We start from the raw sequence: 20,000 nt of genomic DNA on the forward strand, positions 1-20,000 counted from the left end.
CTCCTCTCATCGTTTCTGTTCAACACTGTACTAAAGTAATAAAACAAAGAAAGATAACCGAAGTTACAGGAAGAAGTTTAAATTTCTTCGTGTACTGGGGAGATGGCTCAATGGTTAAGAGCAATTCACTGGCAGCTCTTCCAGTGGACCCAGCTTTGGTTTGTGGAATTCCAGTTCCAGGAGACCCAATGCCCCCTTCTGGCCCCCGAGAGCAGAAGGCAATCACACATGTATTCCACATGTGTGGAATACAGACACACATGCTGGCAAAACACTGATACACATAAAATATATATAATAAATAAAATCTAAAGGTGTCTGCCTTCCAGACTAATGATTTGAATTCCATTCCCAGAACTCGGTGGAAAAAGAGGAACAACTGTTTACAAGTTGTCCTCTCCCCTCTCCATGAACATCAGAGCACACGCACAGACACACGCACACGAGTGAATGGAAAAGAAAGGCTTAGGTACACACGTAAGAAGACTCATCTCTATAAAGAAGACTATAAACAGTTACTAAGGGCTGACGTGGTAGTTTGAGTAAGAATGGTTCCCATGTCATATTGGTCACCTGAGAGTGGCAGTATTCAAAGATCAGAAAGAAGTGTGTTGCTGGGGGGCTGGGGGATAGGCTTTGAGATTTAAAAAGCTGGTGCTGGCCACAGGCCACAGATCAGAATAGGCTCCCAGCTGTGGCTCCAGTGACTGCCTGGACCCTGCTCCTTGCTGTTATGATGCTAATAGCCTGTAAACTGAAGCAAGCCCCCAATTCAATGCATCCGTCCACAGGAGCTGCCTCGTTATGGTCTCTTCACAGCAAAAGAGCAGTAACTAAGACAGCTGGGCATGTGCCTCAGTTGGTACACTGGTATCCCCAGCACCGAGAAACCACCGTGCTGGCACACACCTATGGACCAGCACTCCAAGACACAAGCGGCTGACCTGAGCAGCACCAGACCCTGTCTCAGGGGGAAGAGGGAAGAGATGAATCCCTGGTGCCCCGAGGACAAAAACTCCAGGTTGTCAGCACATACAGGTTAGAATGTGTACCTGGCTTTTCCAAAACCAAAGAGCAAGATGGCAAGGGGGTGGGGCTAAAGGCAGAAGATCTGGAGCTAGGTATGGGAGTCTGGGAAAATGTTTTTCTAGAACGAAAGGTGTTTGAAGGACCATAGAAGGCTCCAGCCTAGGGTGTCCAGCCTAGACACCCACCTAAGCCTCACTCCTCAGTCCCTACTACTTTATGGAGTACATTTTACCTCCAGGCTGTGAGAAGCAGATATACCTCTGTCCATTCTCTCAGCCCTTAGTCCAGGTCAATACAACAGGCAACTTTCCATGCCTCTGCGGCTGGGCTTGTTGCTGAGGTCTTTGGCGTCCTAAGGTTTTCATTTCCAGTTATATCCTAGTTTGGTTTTTTTCCTCCTCCTAAAAGATGTATTTATTTATTTTATATATGTGACTACACTACCATTCTCTTCAGACACACCAGAAGAGGGCAGCAGATCCCATTACAGATGGCTGTGAGCCACCATGTGGTTGCTGGGAATTGAACTCAGGACCTCTGGAAGAGCAGCCAGTGCTCTTAACCACTGAGCCCCAGTCTGGGTTTTCTTAGTGATTCTACTTCTTTGTGTTTGGCAGACTTCATCAGATTGCCTGGTGGAAGGTACTTCTGCAAGTTGGTGGGTGGCAGAGATGAATAGAGACAGGCCAGGAGAAAGGCTGGAGAGTGTCTTGCTCACACCCTAGAGGTGTGAGTTCACAGCGAATCAGGTATGGCTGAAAGAGAAGACTCTGTATCGAGGTTACAGTGGACAAAGAACCAGGAGAGACAGGAAGGAAAGGGCTAGGGGGACCCTGGGTCTAAATCAGGAGTTGGAGACTCCCAAGAGTTTACAAAATGGCACAGCTGGGTGCGGTAGTATGAATTCCAACACAGCAAGCAGAGGCAAGAGGTGCTCTCCAAGTCTGAAGCTAGCCTGGTCTATAAGGGGTGTCCAGGCCAGCTAAAGTGACAAAATTCTGCCAAGAAGGAGGAAGAAGGAAATGTAGCAAAGTGAACCAATTGACACAGCCCTGTAATGCCAGTCACTCAGGAGGCTGAGGCAGGAGAGTGACAAGTTACAGGTCTGTTGGGCTATAGAGTAAATTAAAGCCCAGAGTAGGTAACTTGATGAGACTGTCTCAAATAAAATAAGTACACAAAGACCTGGGGTGTGGCTGGGTGGTAAACCATGCCCAGCACCAAGTCCAATCTCTAGGACTAAGTAAAGACACAGACAGCCAAGGCACAGTGACACATTCCTTGAACCCAGCACTCCTAAGAGGCAAGTGAATCTCTGTAAGTGTGAGGACACCAGGGCTAGAGACCCTGTCTCTAAAGAGAAAGAAACTGGAAGGAGAGTCATTTGAGAGTTTCTTAGGAGCAATCCCTTTGTATCTATAAATGATGGTCTTGATCTAGGAAAAGACCTGCTGGCCTAGCTCGCCCAGGATCAGCCTTGCTGGACAGCCATGGTAGGCATCTGTTAACACGGTTTGCCATTAACAAATGCCCCCCCCCCCCCCCCCCCGCATCCCTAAAGGCAGGACAAAACAAAGAACTCAAAATGCTTGTATTGTGAAGACTCTGCTCTCAGTGTTAAGGACACAGCATTTCAGCTGACTACCTTCTAAAAAGGGAAGCTAGACATGAGACAGCATAAGTGAAACCCTTGTCTCAGACCCAAGAATCAACGCCCGGGCAGATGCCCACAAGTGCAGAGATTCACCTAGGACCAGAGGGAGTAAGGCCCTCACCTCAGGTATCAACCGTCTCCTCTTCACACTGGGGACAGAGTCTGGCTGGCCGTCGCTGCCCAGCTGCTTCCGCTTGCTGGAATCGTGGAGGGCAGTGAGGACGCTGTCCAGAGGGTGCTTCTCAGAGGCCCTGGAGTTCCGGGAGCAGTCCAGCACAGCATCGCCGCCCTCCACCTTCACAGGGTTAGTTTTTAGAACTATGGCAGAGAAGAAATGGGGGGCTCAGTAGGGAAGACCTGGGCTGCTGGGAGGGCGATGGAGCTCTAAGTGATAGGTGTGTGGGGGCTACCCTCTACCCTCTAGCATTGTCAGGAGGTTGCTGACCGGCACTTCCAGCAACAGGATCCCCCTACTGCCTGCCAATGCTGTACAGTCCGATCACACGTCAATTTAATATGTGGATTTAAAAGTCCTTAGGGGGAGGGGAGTATAAGTGGGTAATAAATGTGTGATCGGTCTAATCACCCAACCCAGAGCCAAGGCCTCTAAACTGAACGACACCCCCCACCCCTAAATATTGCCTTTCTCTACTTTTAAAAGGCAACTGGAAACAGGCTGTAGATAAAGGGGCTGCCAAGGAAGACTTTTCATTAGACACTTTTTAAATTTGGGACTATATGAATGTATAACCTATTCAAAAATATTCAATTGAAAACTTTTTGTTTTTACCTTCTTCTACATCTTCACTGAATTCAGTTGAGTTCATCTTCTATTCCACTAAATGAAAAGATAAAGACAAGGTCTTCATTTATTGCTTGATTTATTCCTTAATGTTCCTCACACACACACAGAAACTCCCTCACCCCCAACCCAGCTTTAGGACCAATAATTAAAGGCTTTGCCCCAGATTTAAGTGTGTCCCCACCCACCCATTGTGTTTTTTGAGAGAGAGAAAGAGATCTGGGGTCTTACTATGCAGCCAGCTGCCCTGGAACTCCCTATGTAGACCAGGCTTGCCTTGAACTCAGAGTTCTGCTGCTTCCTCTGCCTCCAGTCCTGGGATTAAAGGACCATGTGCAGCCAAAGTACCCTCTGTGCCAGGTCCACAGAAGCATGCCTTTCACTGCTTAGAGCCTGCTACAAGACTGTATGAGCAGAATGTTGACGAGAACCACTTACTAGTAATGTTCCTGAGCAAACAAACTGACCTTCTAAGACACCAAGGTGGATGGTCTCTTTCTCATCCCTGCCAAGGAACTAAAAAAACTGAGAAGGGAGGTAGTCCCAGTGGTGCACGCCTTTAATCCCATCATTCTCAGGAGGCAGCAGCAGGCAGATCTCTGTGAGTTCCAGGCCAATGTGGTCTACAAAGCTAGTTCAACGACAGCTAGATCTACACAAAGAAACCTGTCTCAAAACAAGAAAACAGTGGCAGGAGAGAGGCTGTGGTCTCAATAAACAGAGCTGAGGAACCAGCAGCCAGGTAGTGAAATACCCCCATGCAACTAGTGATGTAGCCACACATGGAACTACATACTCAGGACGTAGCCAAATGGAGATGCACCAGTGTTAGTGCATATTCAGACAGCCCAATAAAAACAACGTAAAACATCTCACTTGTCTTTATCACATGCTGAAATAGTTTAGATTTACTAAGCTAGGGAAAATTATTTATTAATTTCACTTATTGTTTACATTAATCATATTTACTTATATGTATGGGTGTATCACAACTATGTGTGCATATGTATTGCAAGTATTTGTGCACCACATGCATGTCTGGTACTCACAGAGGCCAGAATGACAGACAGTTGTGAGCCATCCCATGGGTGCTGGAAATCGAACCTAAGTGCCCTGTAAGAGCAGCCAGAGCTCCTAACCACAGGGCCATCCCTCCCAATTTCATCTGTTTTTATAAGGTGATTAGAAAATTTAAAACTGCACAACACTTGTCTGCTTCCTTCAGAAGCAACACGGAAGGAAATCCAAACAGACCAAGCATGGGCTGAGGCAGGAGGAGGGAAAAATACTCAGAACCATCCTTGTCCAAATGCACCAGTCATGACGGAGCTCAAACTATCACTACCAGAGACTGCTCTCTGGTATACCTCAAATTCTACAAAACACACAAATACAAGTGATGTTTGAATGAATATATATATATCTCACATATGATATATATGTTTATTATATACATATATCTCCCACATCCTTTAATGCTGGCACTGGGGATCTGTGGTTCCTACATCTGATAGAGATAACTATGGACACATTTTTCACTTTGGTTAAGGATCTGAGGAAGTGGGAACAGGGTGTATCTTGAGACATTTATACAAGAGATGCTACCCTAGCATCCAACAAACTATTTACATGGGGTAGCCATGGCCTGGCATGTGCTCAACGCACTGAGAGGGGTAAAAGGGGAGGAGAGGGTAAGAAAGATGGTGTCTAGCTGATATATTCACAAAATAATAACTTTGAAATTGGTTAATTGGCTGGGCATGGCTCCATAAGCCTATAATGCCAACATTCTGAAGAGAGGCAGGTGAGTCTTGGTGAATGTGTGGCCAGGCCAGCCTGGTCTACACATCAAGGTCTAGGACAGCTAGGGATACAGAGAGACCTGTGATAAAACAAAACAAAAGAACACCAGGCAAACAAACAGCTGATGACAGCAACACTTGCACAGCAGAGATGTTGTAAGGAATCAGTGTCGCCCGGAATCAGGCAGTCTTTCATCTGTGCACCACTACTGGAGAGGACTAAAGTCGGATGGATTTGAAATTAAAAATAATTCCCACTCAACGCTATCTCATACTTGAAGAACAACATAAAGTGATGCCAACAGAAAACAAATGTCAACTTTAAGGGTCCATACGCCATTTTTACCAGAGATGGCTTTTAGTGCCACCTTCTATCTACAACAAGTAAACTTTCCTCTGAGCTGGGAGTCCCTCAAGCAGTCAGGAAGGTTGGCAGTACCAGGCAGAAGCTCAGGTATTATTCCCAGTCAGGAGATCCATCAGAAAATATACTCTAGGTCCTGGGATTCAACAAGCCTGCTGCCTGCCCTTAGAAATGCTGCCACACAGTCACATGACCCATTCCCTCCAATAGAGGGCAAAAGTGAGCAAAAGAGCTGGGAGAACCAGGAGGCAGATACCTTCTATAAACTACGCTTCGGTTTGTTTTGACACGGGATCTTACTATGCGGCCCAAGCTGGCCTTGAACTTTAAGGAGCCTAGTCTGGCCCTGTGTCTGACCCTGTGCTGAGATTAGAAGCATGTCCCTCCATGTCCAGTTACACATTATATTCTTGGGAGAAAAAGGACTGGAAGGAGACAGCAGAGAGTTGGGGGTAAGACATGATGGTATAAACGCCCTGCAAAGACTCTAAGTAAAAATCACAAAGGTCACACACACAAGAAGACAGGGTCGATGAGACAGATTCATTCACCATTATACCTGCCTACCTATTATGCGCTAGCCACATAGGGAGCACCATGGAGCCAAGGGGCAGACGCCAGGCAAGGGAACGGTAGTCCCAGCTTCTCACGGAATCTGTCGGAATGAGACAGAGTTCTGAATCATGTGAAATCATGTGAAACCAGAAAATTTAGCACCTAGTTATGAGGCCCAGAAGCTGACTACGGAGGAACAGCATGCAAACCACCTCAAACAGAAGAACCTGGAAGGACCCAAGAAGGCTTTAGCAAGAGGTAACCAGGCCGCCTGGCTTCCTGGACATTCGAGACATGCATAGCGTTCTCCAGAGCACCCTCCATTCCCATACGGACCAGCAGCAGAGCCTAGGCTAGTACAGATGAAGCTCAGTGAGAAGCTGTGTGGTCTGGAAACCCAAGGCTACCACCGCTGCTTCCTGAGGAGGGGAGGGAGATGAGGTACTGGTTGTTCTACATACCTGACCCGCCTTGTCCCAGAGCAACTTTAATCCCAAATCTAGCAATATAGAATCCTGAGGCAAGGAGCCTGCTCAGTGTCCCACAGCAAAAGAAAGGCAGAGGCAGGCTTGAAAGTAAGTTAAGTGTGTACCTCCTACCCAGGCGGGCAGGAAACAGAAATCACCAATTGTCCTCTAGGAAGTGCTTTTAGGAACACAAACCCAGTTCCACACTCAGGTCTCTGGCCAGCAGCAATTAAGGAGCCCAAATCTCCTGTTGCTCTAAGAAAGCTACCTGGAAAGCCAGGTAGATAGAGGCATGGAAAGCGACACCTCCCTACCCCCACAATGCAGGAAGCTTCCAAGAAGAGGTCAAGCCGGACACTCCCTACATCCTCAGGCTAGTAGAATGGAGATGTGTATCACGCTGCTACCTCCACTTCCCGGTCATAGCTTAGTGGAAGGTCACATGCTCTTTGTGGGTGGACACAGAAGACCCAGATGCCTAGCATGCCACAGACATTCCTTCCAATTGCAAAACTGCAGGTTGTGGAGGAGCCAGCAGCTTCCATCACACTCCTTTTCAAACCCTTGTTCCTCAGCAGACCTGAAGTTTTAGAAGACACACACACACACACACACACACACACACACACACACACACATCGGCTGTCTCCCAATGGGGCAGAAATGTCTAAACAAGAAAAGGGAAAAACTCTGTCAAGCTGAACATGGTGGTACACACCTATAATGCCAGGATCTTGAGTTCAAGGACAGCCTGACTAAAAACCTGTGTCCAAAGGAACAGCCAAGGGTTGGGGGTGTCAATCAGTAGCAGCACTGAGTCCTGGGTTGGAAGTTCAGCACCATATGAACCAGACCTGGCCATAATACATGGTAACTTATGCCTGAAGTCCCAGCATGTTGGACATAAGATGCAAGAGGACCAGAAGTTCACAGCCAGACGCACGGCCAATTTAACACACACACACACACACACCTGAAGTCAGGAATCACCGGTGTCCCATGCTTGTCATCCCAGGACAAAAGCAATAGAAGGATAGGCTGGGTTGGCTACACAGTGACTTGAAACCATCCAAAGATACTATGTGTATTACATGAATACAGACATGGGATACAGCAACATTGTGAAAATGTTTTTATATTTCCTGATAGTGGCTTTATTTATCATTATGGTTATTTAAAGATAATTTAAAAAGTCAAAATATTTCTCCCAGCTTTAGTTTTTGTCCCACCACTTCTGACTTATTAGGTGGGAGATGTGGCTTGAACTCTCAAAATCCTGCCTCTGTGTGCTGCCTAGTTTTATGTCAACTTGACACAAGCTAGAATCATCTGAAAGGAGGGAATTCCATTGAGAAAATGGCTCCGTAAGCTCCAGCAGAAGGGCATTTTTAATTAGTGACTGCTGTGGGTGGTGCCATCCCTAGGCTGGTGGTCCTGGGTTCTATAAGAGAGCAGGCTGAGCAAGCCATGGGGAGCAAGCAGGTATGCACTACTCCATGGCCTCTGCATCAGCCCCTACCTCCAGTTTCCTGCCCTGACTGCCTGTGATGATGTACAGTGATGTGGAAGTGTAAGCCAGGTAAACCCCTTCCACCCCAACTGCCTTTGGTCATGGTGTTTCATCAGCAGTAACCTTAACTAGGATAATCTGCCTCCCAAATGCTGGCTTTGGGTTAACATATGCAACTGCACCCTCTTTTTTTTTTTTTTGAAACGGGATCTTAACTCTGTAGCCTAGATTGGCCTGAAATTTGCTATGCAGCCAAGACTACCCTTGACTTTGGAATAATCCTTCTGCCTTGGGCTTTCTGTGACCTCCACCTCTTCACTACAGTGAGATGTTTGGTTTATTTAAGGCTGTGTTTAACTCTTGACTCTTTAGCCTCTACTTCCCAAATGCTGAGACTAGGATTACAGGTATAGCCCACCATGCTCAGCTGCAAATATTACTTTTATTTATATTCACGTGTATATGGGGGGGGGGGCGCACATCTGTACCACGGGGCTCATATGGAGGGCAGAGGTTAACTTGTGAGAATTGGTTCTCTCCTTTTACTGTGTGGGTCCCAGAAATACAACTCAGATGGTCAGGCTTGATAGCAAAATACTTTTACAGAGTCAGAAACAAGCTCAATGCAGATCCATGCAGGTCTTTTTTTTTTTTTCTTTCAGGAGAGAGAGAGAGAGAGAGAATGAATTAACCAAAGTTACGACTAGAAGGGGGAAATCCACCCAGGAAATAACTGTTGGCGTTCACTAAGATGTAACAAGCTTTCTTATCGAACTCCCAGTCTAACGACCTTGGACTAGACCTTCCTATTACCCACGTGTTCTCAGACACTTGAAACTTCTGAGCCTTTAACAGGTTAACAGGGCAGAGGTGAGCAGAGAACTGGCAGGAAGAAGGTGGGACAGACACACACACACACACATGAACACACACATGAACACACACACACATGAACACAGACACAAACACACTCTGATCTTTCCTGCCTGCTCTCATCTCATAGCCTGCCCTCTGCTGAGGAGAGCGCAGGTGTGGAGAGCTCCACTGGCCTGCTACAATAGACAAACCACACAAAACGCTGGGCAGGACATGTAAGAGAGCGACCAGATGTGTCCTGGCTGAGTGGACTTTGACCACTGTTGCTCTTTCCAGGACACACAGCTATGAAGTCGAGGTCTGCACATTTCCTAAGCAGAAGACTTCCTCAACTGGCAGGAAGAGATGGGCATTAAATTATGTAAAAAAATTCAAAACCAATTTTTCATTATAAGGCTACCCAATTAACAGTAACATACTTCAAAGTTCACTGGGGATATCCCAACTATGTAAATTTAAAAGGCCATAAAGCAGCTAAAGGGAAATATGCCAAAATGCTAATTCCTTCCAATTAGCAGGGTTGTGGATGGCTCTTCAGAATTTCCTCTACTTTCTAAATATTCTATAGTAAAGTATGAAACTCTTTGATACGGAAAATAATTGTTTGAGGGTTCTTTTTGTTAAGTGAATATTTTTTAAAAGTTATTTTTTTATCTGTCTTCACACACAACCAGAAGGAATCAGACCACACCACAGATGGTTGTTAGGCATCGTGTGGTTGCTGGGATTTGAACTCGGGACCTCTGGAAGAGCAGCCAGTGTTCTTAATCGCTGAGCCATCTCACTAGTCCTGTTTGGGGGTCCTTTTTGTCTTTGTTCTTGAGATAGGGTCTCACCACAGTCCTGGCTGGTCTGGGACTCACTATGTTGATCAGGCTGGCCGCGAACTCAAGAGATCTGCCTGCCTCTGCTCTCCCAGTGCTGGGATTAAAGGTAAGCAAGCGTTCCCCCTTCCTCCCCACTACATTTTCAAAATAAGCTAAGTTTCAGGGGAGGAGTAAGTCTGCTGGAAGCGGACTAGGCCAGATCTCAACTAGTCACTTCCAGGGTTTGCCGCTGGACGAGGAAACTAAGAGTCTAGCAGAGACATCCAACCTATGGCGTGTGGGTTGCATTATGAATATAGCTCAATGAGAAGTTGCAAACTTAAGACATCTGAAATGTTCTTGTCTTATAACTCAATTGTGCCTGTCTCCATTGTGAACTTTATAAATGTTAATATCCAGGTCACAATATCAAAAGGCTGGATGTGCTTAGACGAAGTCAGAATGTCTTTGGTCAGTAATGAAACTGTCAGACGTAGCCTTTTCTTTGGAGGTCCCTGGGAGCTGAGCAGAAAAGAAGCCAGGAAGGCTGGCCAGGTGGACCGTGAGGAAGGAGCAAGCTAGCAGGAATCTGACTGGGGAACCGGTCCTTAAGAAACAGGGCAGAAGGTGATGGCAAGCAGGGACACCTCGTGTGGCAAGTCCTCTGGCCAGCCCTCACAAGACCCCTATGGCTTTCCTAATTGGTCCTAGGTTCCAAAAGAATAGTTTTCTGAGTTGCCAGCTCGGGTTAGAGCGACTCAGCAACCATACCTGTTAAGTTCTCTGAAGAGACTTTACCAGAAAGGACAAATGAGACCAAGTGGAGGAGCCTCTACTCAGGGGTGCCCAGCATGCAGGACAAGCAGCAGACCCAGAAACAGGAAGTACTTGAGGGCTTTGTGAAACTTAAGGTTCAATGCCAGCCCGCTGACTCTGCACTCTGCCCCATTAAATCAGAAGCTACCATGAAGTCGGCCAGCAGGCTTACTCCACACTCACCTGACCTCAGCATTCAGAGACAAACCCTCCTCACTTCAAGGTCTGTTTCCAGAAGGAAAGCTATGCACTCACTACCAACAACTACTTGGAGCTTGTGACCCTCAGGAGTGGAACATAGCTGGGCTGGGCCTGATGACACACACCTTTAATCCTAGCGCTAGGGAGGGCAGAGGCAGGTGGATCTGAGTTCAAGGCCAGCCTGGTCTACAAAGTGAGTTCCAGGACAGCCCAAGCTACACAGAGAAACCCTCTTTTAAAAAATAAATAAATAAAATAAAATAAAAATAAATTAAAAAAAAAAAAAAGGTAAGAAGAAACTAGAGTCCAGGACAATGGGAACTGTGGCTCCCAATGGGAAATATACTCCCTCACACACAACAGGCAAAGCAGTGAGAATATGCTCCAAGCATTTCAAAGAGTATGCTACTAAAACAAGCTTGAGGACTCGAAAGGCTTAATGAAAATTAAAAGCTTCCTCCAGCCCCTTCACAGCTGCCATGCTCTAAGACCTGGCTGCATGCCAGCTCTGCTCTAGGTGCGACCACTTAGCTAGGGTAGTCTCTGTGTGGCTGGCTACACATTCCAAGGGTTTTACACACAACCCTCACACCAACCTCTTACTATGTAGATGGGGACCAAAGGGTCACCCTCTGGACCTCACTTAAAAGATGTGATGGAGACCTGGAATCGAGAAGGGTTGGGTGGAGTCCCAAGTTGATGATCTCACTTCAGCCTTTCTAAGAGACTGGAAGTGAAGCCTGGTTGTCACTTTCCCAAATCCCATGGGCTTAGATGCCTGAACCTGTCAACCAGCCAGAGGAGCCTTCAGGTGACCAAGGGAGGAGTAGTGACCCTAACCTCAAAAAAGTGAAATTTGGCTACGTGCATGCCTTTAATCCCAGCTGTTGGGTGGTAGAGGCAGGAGGATCTCTTTGAGTTCAAGGCCAGCCAGACTCTGACTCAAAATAGATAGATAGATAGATAGATAGATAGATAGATAGATAGATAGATAGATAGATAGAATTTGGGCTGGTAAAATGACTCAGTAGTTGGGATCAGAAGAGGCCTTAAATTCCATGGAACTGGAATTATGCTATGTGGGTACTAAGAACCAAACCCAGATCCTCTATGAGAGCCACTGCCACTCTCGGCCACAGAGCCATGTTTTCAGCGCTGGTAGAACACTGAGCATTTAGTACTCACACAGTCCCTCACCTGCCTAAAACTCAGCTCTTTCCTCTGTGGAACTGAACACACCCACCTCACCTCACAGAACTGTGCAAAGTATCACAAGTATAAAAAACATGATGGCCACACACAGCAGAGCTTTGCTGAGTCTGAGGATAGTCCAGACTGTCAGTCAGTCAGAAGCCAGTCAGGAAACCGTAGTGAGACCCTGTCTCAACAGACAGACAGACGACAGAGGAGGAAGTGACTGCCACACAGCACTCAATATGATGTCTTATAAAGTTTAAGGCCAATGGATGGCTCAGTGTGTAAGATACTTAGCATCCAGACTTGAGTTCAGTCCATGGGATCCTGATGATGTCAAGAGAGGACCAACTACTTAAAAGTTGTCCTCTGACCTCTACACATGCATCATGACACTTGTGCACCTACAGACAGACAGACAGACAGACAGACAGACAGACAATATCACTATGTAGCCCAGCTGTCCTTAAACTCATGATTCACTTGCTTCCAATCCTGTAGTACTGTGATTTAAAAAGTGTGTGCAATAAATTTACAGTCTTTAGTGATTTTTTTGTTTTTAACTTTTAGCTTTCTTTTTTACTAAAAGAACTGTAAAGTTAGAGCAAACATCCTAAAGTTTTACAAAGTTGGTTTATTATTATTATTATTATTATTATTATTATTATTATTAAAACAAACGAAAGAACCAGGCTGGAGTGAAGTGAAATCAAATGTCCTCCAAGGACTGGGAGACTTTCCCATGCCATCTGCCCTCATGGGGTCTGTCTCTGAGGTCACAGGTCGGCTGGGAGCCTCAGCTCTCAGAGCAGGCACTCTTGGCAGCGGTGTCCTACCCATGGGATTTGCAGGACATGTTTGCAATTTGTTTCTATTTTTAGATACAACTGCAAATGCAGTTTGAGAAACACCAGTCCTCAGAAAACCAAAGCAATTGCCCCTGAATTTTACTAAAGCTGTAACTGTGGCTGCCTTCTCTCTGCAGCCAGCACACAACCGCAGCAGACATGGAAGGGCAGTCACACAGCCCTGCCTGCTGGCCCACATGCCCAACAGCCATGCTCGAATCCGCAGGTCCCTGAGATTTCTGAATCTGCCTAAATGTATCTTTCCCTGCTAGCTGGTTCTCCTTTAAGGTCTCTTTAGCCTCAGGAAGGGCTCACCCTCAGACTGGCATCCAGAAACTGGTTCAAGGAGGGCAAGGCAGCGTGCTCCGGCATGCACTCTGGGACTGGACAAAGGGGACTCACTTTCCTAAGAGTCAAAAGCGGAGTTTCCTTTGTGTTGTCCACTTTCTCAAGTGTCCGGTCGTGGGAGCACATGAGCTAATTAATTAGTGTTCTGGGCACAGTCTGGCTGATCCAGGCAAGCTTTGGCCCAGCACTTGCTACAGGCTCAAACCAACAGACCTGCATGTGAGTGATTTATGCAGCTGTCGTAGTGACCACTGACAAACGAAAATCAGATGGGCAAAGGAGAAAGGGGCCATTGGCAGACAACAAAAAAATGTCACAAGGTTGACCAGATTGGGTATCTGGACCAGGGGTTCAAGACCTGCCAGTCTACAGAGTAAGCCTCTGTGTCAATCTTCCCTTCAAATTTAAGAGCACTGACTTTAAATCTATGTTTCAAGAAAGTCTCTGCTGGTGGCCTTGGAGTGGTAGAAACTCAGCACTGAGCAGAGACAGAAGAATCATGGGTTCTAGTACAGCCTGGCCTACACTACATAGAGAGACCCTGAGCAAGAAAGAGGAGCTGAACTCAGCTGCACTGACCTGTATGTCTGCGATCCCAGTATTTAAGAGGAAGACAAAGGAGAACTGTGTGTTGGAGATGTGCTACAGGACAAGAACCCGTCTCAACCCCAGCCTTCAAGTAAATAAAAAAGAAACAAGTGAGAGAGCTGTGTAATAAAGCCGTAGCCGAGCAAACCGTACTTCTAAAACAAATATGTATAAGTCTGCTTTTCAGACAAAATTCCAACTAACATGCCAGGCACGAACCACTGCTCCTGAAGAAACAGTGCCCTGTTTAACACACTAGAGACGGAGTGCTAAAACGCAGAGCTCCTGGCTTGACTTGAGCACACCTAGTTCCAGAACTCACAAATTTTGGGCAGAGGTGACATTCAGAGCAATGCTATATTGGAGTCTCAAGAAGGGGAGGAAGGTCCAGTCAGCTCTGGGACAGAAAAGGGCCGAATGCAGGGAGATGCTCACAAAATCATTTGTCAAGGAATGGTTTTTTTTTTTTTTTTTTTTTTTTTTGGGGGGGGGGGTATCTGGGAGATGGCGAACCAAGTGAAGGTTCTTGCCACCAGATCCAATGACTGGTGTTTACTCTCCAGAACCTATAGTGGACTCACTCCTGTACACAGTCCTCTGCTCCACACACAGGGGTACAGGGGTGCATGCGCACGTGTGCATGTGTGCACTTAAGTGGAAGATGACGCAAGGTTAGATTTGGCTGTAGAGGGAGTCCAAGGGCAGTTTAAACTACCTGAAACCCTGTCTCAGACAACAACCCCCACCCAAATAGGTGTGGTAGTACGATTCTATAATCCCAGCCCTAAGGAGTGTCAGGAGGAAGGTTTGGGCCAGCTTGGTTTGCACATCAAGTTCCAGGTCGGCCGGGCCAAGGGCTAGAAAAGATAGCATGAATGTTTCCCTCTAAGCACCAAGAAATAATAGAAGTTCTTCTACTACTCCAAAAATGAATTCTAAAACAGATGCCAAGTTGTGTTGCTCATTAGTGGGTATAGTATGATTAGAGTAGCAAGCACAGTCTCACCTATCAAAATTAACACACACTCACACACCATTCCTTAGTCTCCTGTAAAAATTATTATTGCTGGTGCCAATGCAATTCTCCAAAGCATGCTGCTCCCTTCCTGTTGCTTTAGGGATTTTCTAGACAGTTCTAGATGGGTCTCCTACAGGATCTTACATCCTCACCCAATCAAACCTGTCAGGGTTAAGTCCAATTATCCTCTTCCTATTCTGCCCCCACCTTTGGTGCCAAAAAAGTTCCCAGATAACCTGTCAATCTCTAACAGGCTGTTTGAATGCTGGCTATTCCGTCTTTTTGGCTAACTGGTCTTCTCGTGTGTGTAGAGAAAGCTAACTTTACTGTTTAACTGTAAAACGGCATCTCTGATGTGGTCATGGTGGTTCATACTTTTGGTCCCCACCCTGGGAGGAGAAAGGGGAATGACAGGTAGGTGGATCCCTGAGTTAGAGGCCAGCCTGGTTGATGAGAAACCAAAAGACCACCCCAGTCTGGGACACATGGTGAGACCCAGTCAGGGAAAACAAAAACCAGGTGGTGTGGCCTTCTTTAACACCTTCCCCCACCCCCACCCTCACCTCCACCCCCTACAGGCAGAATCAGTCAGATCTCTAAGTTTGAAGCCAGCCTGGTTTACATAGCAATTCAAGGACAGGACAGGACAGAATTTAGGGACTCAGTTCCAAAAAGACCAAACAACTACAACAAGCCAGGTGTGGTGGAACAGACTTTTAATCCTATGTCTGGAAGGCCTAGGCAGGTGGGTCTCCAAGGCCAGCCATGTTAAATATCAAACTCCAGGTCATTCAAAGAGCTACAGTAAGAGGCTGACTTACAAAAAGAAAAAGCTTCTCTAGTAAAGCCCATATGTGTGTCTTGGTCTGATATAAGAATATATATAAAAGCTTAGATTTTTTAAAATGTACAAATAATAACCTTGGGGCTGGGGATATAACTTAGTCGGTAAAAATTTGCCTACCGTAACTAAAGTCCTAATTTCCATCAAGCACCACAAAAATTGGGTGCAGTGGCAAATACTTGTAATCCCAACTTGACAGGAATTCAGGATCACCTAGGCCTGTATAACAAACAAGTCTGAAGCCAGCAGGGGCCACAGGAGACTGTCTCAAAAGGAATGGAAAGGGAAAGAAAAAAAAAAAAAAAAAAAAAAAATCCTGGCTAAATCCTAGTATTCCAGGAAGCTGAAGTCCTGTAAGGTTACACATGAAACTATAAACTAGGGGCTGGAGAGATGGCTCAGCGTTTTAGAGCACTTGTTGCTCTTGCAGAGGTCGTGGGTTGAGTTCCCAGCACCCACGTGGCTGCCCACCACCATCTGTAAGTCCAAAGCCCTCCTCGACCTCCCAGACGAGAAAACAAAACAAAACCCAAACACCTATAAATTAAAAGTGGATTGTCACAAAAAGAGAAAAACCGCAGACATGGAACCAGAAAAAAGGAAAACCTAAAACTTCTCTCTATCTGAGACGTTTCCACACGTTCTCCACGCGCCTGGGTTTCCTGGGTCTTTAGATTTCTGGTACCATCCTCTCTACCCCGTGACGTGTTATTTGTAGGAAAACATTCAAAAGTTACTTTTAACTTGGAAGTTCTTTTCATTTGGGAGTTCTCTGACTCACAAACAGTGAAATTCAGAGCATCTCTAGTTGGCCTCCACCTCCAAAATACTCCCAAGTGGGCCACCTGAGTGATCAAACTTCTATTTCAGTAAAAACTTTTTAAAAAATAAATAAATAAATAAATAAATAAATAAAAGAAAAACAAAACTCAGATGAACCGGTTCCCGGCTCACAAGGCCCTCACAACTCTGCACCGCACAGCCCCAGCCCGAGCCAAGTCTACGTGGGAAATCACGTCGATCGTGGCGGGCACAAGTCACGAGAGGCAGCGAGCGCCCCGGGCCGGCTCCACCGTCGGCCGGGAAGGCCTCGCGCTCGCCGGGGTGCACACCCAGAGCGCCGCGCTGGGCCCGCCTCCAGCCGGGGCAGCGGGAACCACGGAGCGCCGTGGAACGGCCCGGGAAGGCGCCGCGCCCCCTGGCGGCGGGGCTCGCCCCACCCGGCTCCCGGCGGCCGGCGGCCTCGCTCCCTCCGCAGCCTCCCCGGGGCAGCGTCCCTCCGAGCGGCGGCTCTCGGGCCTCCGGCTCCCCGCCCCTCTGCTCCCTCTGACACCCCTCCATCCCCGCCACAGGCCGGTCGAGCGCGAGCGCCCCGGCGCCGCGCAGTTGCTCCCCGGCGGCCCTCGGCCGCTCCATCGCCGGCCCGCCGGGGGTGGAGAGCCGGCGCGCGGCGCGAGTGGGGCCGGCCTGGCGGCGGCGGCGCGGACCGTTCCACCGTGCGTCCTCCCCTCCCTCCTCCTCCTCCCCGGCCGCGGCGCGCGTGCTCCCGGAACGCCATGGAGTCGCGGCGTTCCGAGCGGGCACAAAGGGGCGCGCGGCACAATGGGGCGCGACGAGCCCGTGGGCGCCCGCTCCCCCTCCAGCCCGCGCGGAGGCGGCGAGCCGCTCGCAGGCGGCCCCCGCCCGGGGCCCGCACTCACCTGGGACGAGAGTTGTTACTTTGCGGAGCGGGGCCCGCGCCGAGTTCGGGCGCCACGTGCGGGGGGCGGGCGCGCGGGCCGCAGTGGGGGCCGAGCGCGCAGGGCCTGGCCGGGGCAGCCCCGCCGACTGGCTGGGGGCGGCGGGCGGGCGGGCGCCGTGTATTTTCCCCTCTCTTTGTGTGTGTCCGTGCGCTGCGCTCTCGCGTGACGTGACGGGACTCCGTGTGTCATTTCCGCACAAGGACACAGGAGCCCCCGCTGCAGTGGAACCTCAAGCCCTCCGCCCCCACCGCGCCGCCCCTCCCCCTCAGCGGGGCACACGCGGGACCGGCGGCGGCGGCGGCGCTCGGGCGTGAGCGACCGCGGCGGGGAGCTGGGGCGCGCTGCGGGGCGGGCGCGCTCGGCCTGCACAGCGCGGCTCCACGTGGGCCCGCGCCGGCTGCCGGCCCACAAGGGCGGCTCGCACCCACGGGAGAGCGCCGCGCGGCATTCTCCGCTACGTGCTCTCCGGCTCGGAGCGTGGTCCCGGCGCCTCTTTCTCTACTTTTTCTCTCACCCCGGGAGGTTGGGGGGGTGGGGAGGGGAGCGAGGCAACGCGGCGTGTCTTTTCCGCCCGCGCCCTTCGCTTTTTGGGGCGCTCGGCGGTGGCGCTGCACCCTCGCGCGGACCTTCCCGCGCCACGCCGGGCACAAAGACTTCGGGGTGCGCTCCCCGCTCCACGTCCGCATGGATTCGTGGTTGGGGGGTACGCTGGAGAGCAGCGGCCCCGGCTCCGGGGGCTCCCTGGCCACTCCCCCGGCAGGGTGGCCGCCCTCTCCGGTAAAGCCTGAGCTCCGAGAGCCCAAGTTTGGCCGCTTGAGGCTGCGGAGCGAAGCACGCGCTCGGGGACCCTCACGCCACCAACTCGGACCCACGGGGCTCCGCGCGGCAAACCGGGAAACTCCAGACCCCGAGTTAGTTAAGACCGACTGTCCCCCTAGCTTCCCGGACTGCAGAATCCGAGTTGAGAAATAAGAAACCTACCCGTCAGTTCCCCAACTTTCGGGGACTTGGGGTGGGGGTGGGGGAGAGAAAAGCCCAAGTCAACATTTAACCCGCGTGCGTGGTTTTAGTAAACAATGAGGACGTAAAAAAAAAAAATTTTTTTTAGTCCTTTAATTTGCCGATGGAAAAAAAAAATGTATAAAAAGAAAAATGCAAATGATCCCATCTGCTGCCTACAGCTGACTGGCTGCGAGAGAGGACCATGTGGCCCGGCCCGGCGCGGTCAGTGAATACGTAGAATAGATTTTAAAAGGACGCACATGCAGCCTCCTGGCTGCCCAGTCGCGGCCGAGGGCTGGAATTAACGTGTAGTCAGGGATTACTGTGTCTTCACACAAATTGGGAATTTAATCATTACGCAAGTTCCTCCCCTTCTGATTTGAAATCTAATGACACAGAGTAGGGTCACCGAAGACTTGGAGGAACTGTGGAACGTTCTGGAGCCGTGTTTGGGTAGCAGAAGTGGAGAAGTCAGTACTAATCACTATGCAAAATTAGCTAGCCGCTTGGAGAAAGGAGCCCAGCATCCTAGGGGTGCTTTTACAAGGGAATCTATACGTGCTCAGTGTCATTCAAAACAGGATGATGAAAAGAATGGGCCCGAGATAGCAGCCCTTCAAATTCAAAAGGCTTGGGTCGCCCTATCTACATTTAAAATAGGGAGGGGGGGAGGAAAGGAGGAGGAATGGTTAATTTATACATTCCCAGGAGACAAAGTGGAAGCACTTGGATTTCTTTAGGGGACTTGACTTTTACACTTGCGCGTTAAATAACACGCACGGTACAGCACTTCACTCGACTGCGTTAACAGATGCAGCAGTTTGAGCCTCACCTTCAATTTAATGTGACGGTTATAATTAGAATTATAAAAGGAGACGTTGCGTTTCATCAGTTTAAGTTTTCTAGGATTTCCCAGAAGAGTCAGGAACGGCTAGTTTTTAAGCTCCCTTTGCATTTAAACCGCTCTGCTGTGTTGCTTTATAAATGTAAAATGACCGTGTTCGGGTTTTTTTAAGAGAAGGAACGCTATGCTGAATTGTGACGGGATCTATCTTTGGCCGACCATTCACTGTGTCTAAGAAAAAATCAATAGAAATCATCTCTTCTTTGTTCAAAGTGTTAGAAACCTAAGCTGGGGTCAAATACAATGTGTTTTGTTTTGGTTTTGGATTTAGCATCCAAGGTAAATGAAGTAAGTTGGTGTCCCAAATAAGTCATTAGCAGAACTGCCTTGGGAGTGTGTACCTCTGCTCCCAGCCGGTTGGAGACAGTGGTGGTGGGATTTTTCTTTAGAAAGTGCCAGGCCAAACTTCACTAGGTGGTGATATCTTGTTTCCAAAAAACAGAAAGTGGTGTTTTTTTTTTTTTTTTAAGGGTGTGAAAACTATTGACAGAAATGGAATTCATTGCTATCTATAAAAGAAATTTAGTCCCATGTCTTTGTGAGCATTTTGTGTTTGTTTTCATTCATGTGAATGTTTTGTAAAGCTAATGTGTTGGGGTGCCTAAGGAAGTCAGAAGACCTGGACTTACA

The 20,000-nt window shown here is 48.4% G+C and overlaps 1 protein-coding gene across 1 annotated transcript in view; it reads right to left on the bottom strand.

The window, feature by feature from the left end:
* Positions 1-17,728, bottom strand: part of Bend3 (BEN domain containing 3) — a 33,480-nt gene extending 15,752 nt beyond the window's left edge. Inside the window, exons 1-3 of the mRNA XM_034524959.2 lie at positions 17,423-17,728; positions 3,474-3,521; positions 2,805-3,001 (exon numbers count right to left, since the gene is read on the bottom strand). Coding sequence (XP_034380850.1) covers positions 2,805-3,001; positions 3,474-3,510 — 234 coding nt within the window. The 5' untranslated portion in view covers positions 3,511-3,521; positions 17,423-17,728. The remainder of the gene's footprint in view (positions 1-2,804; positions 3,002-3,473; positions 3,522-17,422) is intronic.
* Between the last annotated feature and the right edge of the window lie 2,272 nt (positions 17,729-20,000).

Source organism: Arvicanthis niloticus, chromosome 20, assembly GCF_011762505.2.
Source record: "Arvicanthis niloticus isolate mArvNil1 chromosome 20, mArvNil1.pat.X, whole genome shotgun sequence".
In the NCBI taxonomy this organism is placed as follows: domain Eukaryota; kingdom Metazoa; phylum Chordata; class Mammalia; order Rodentia; family Muridae; genus Arvicanthis; species Arvicanthis niloticus.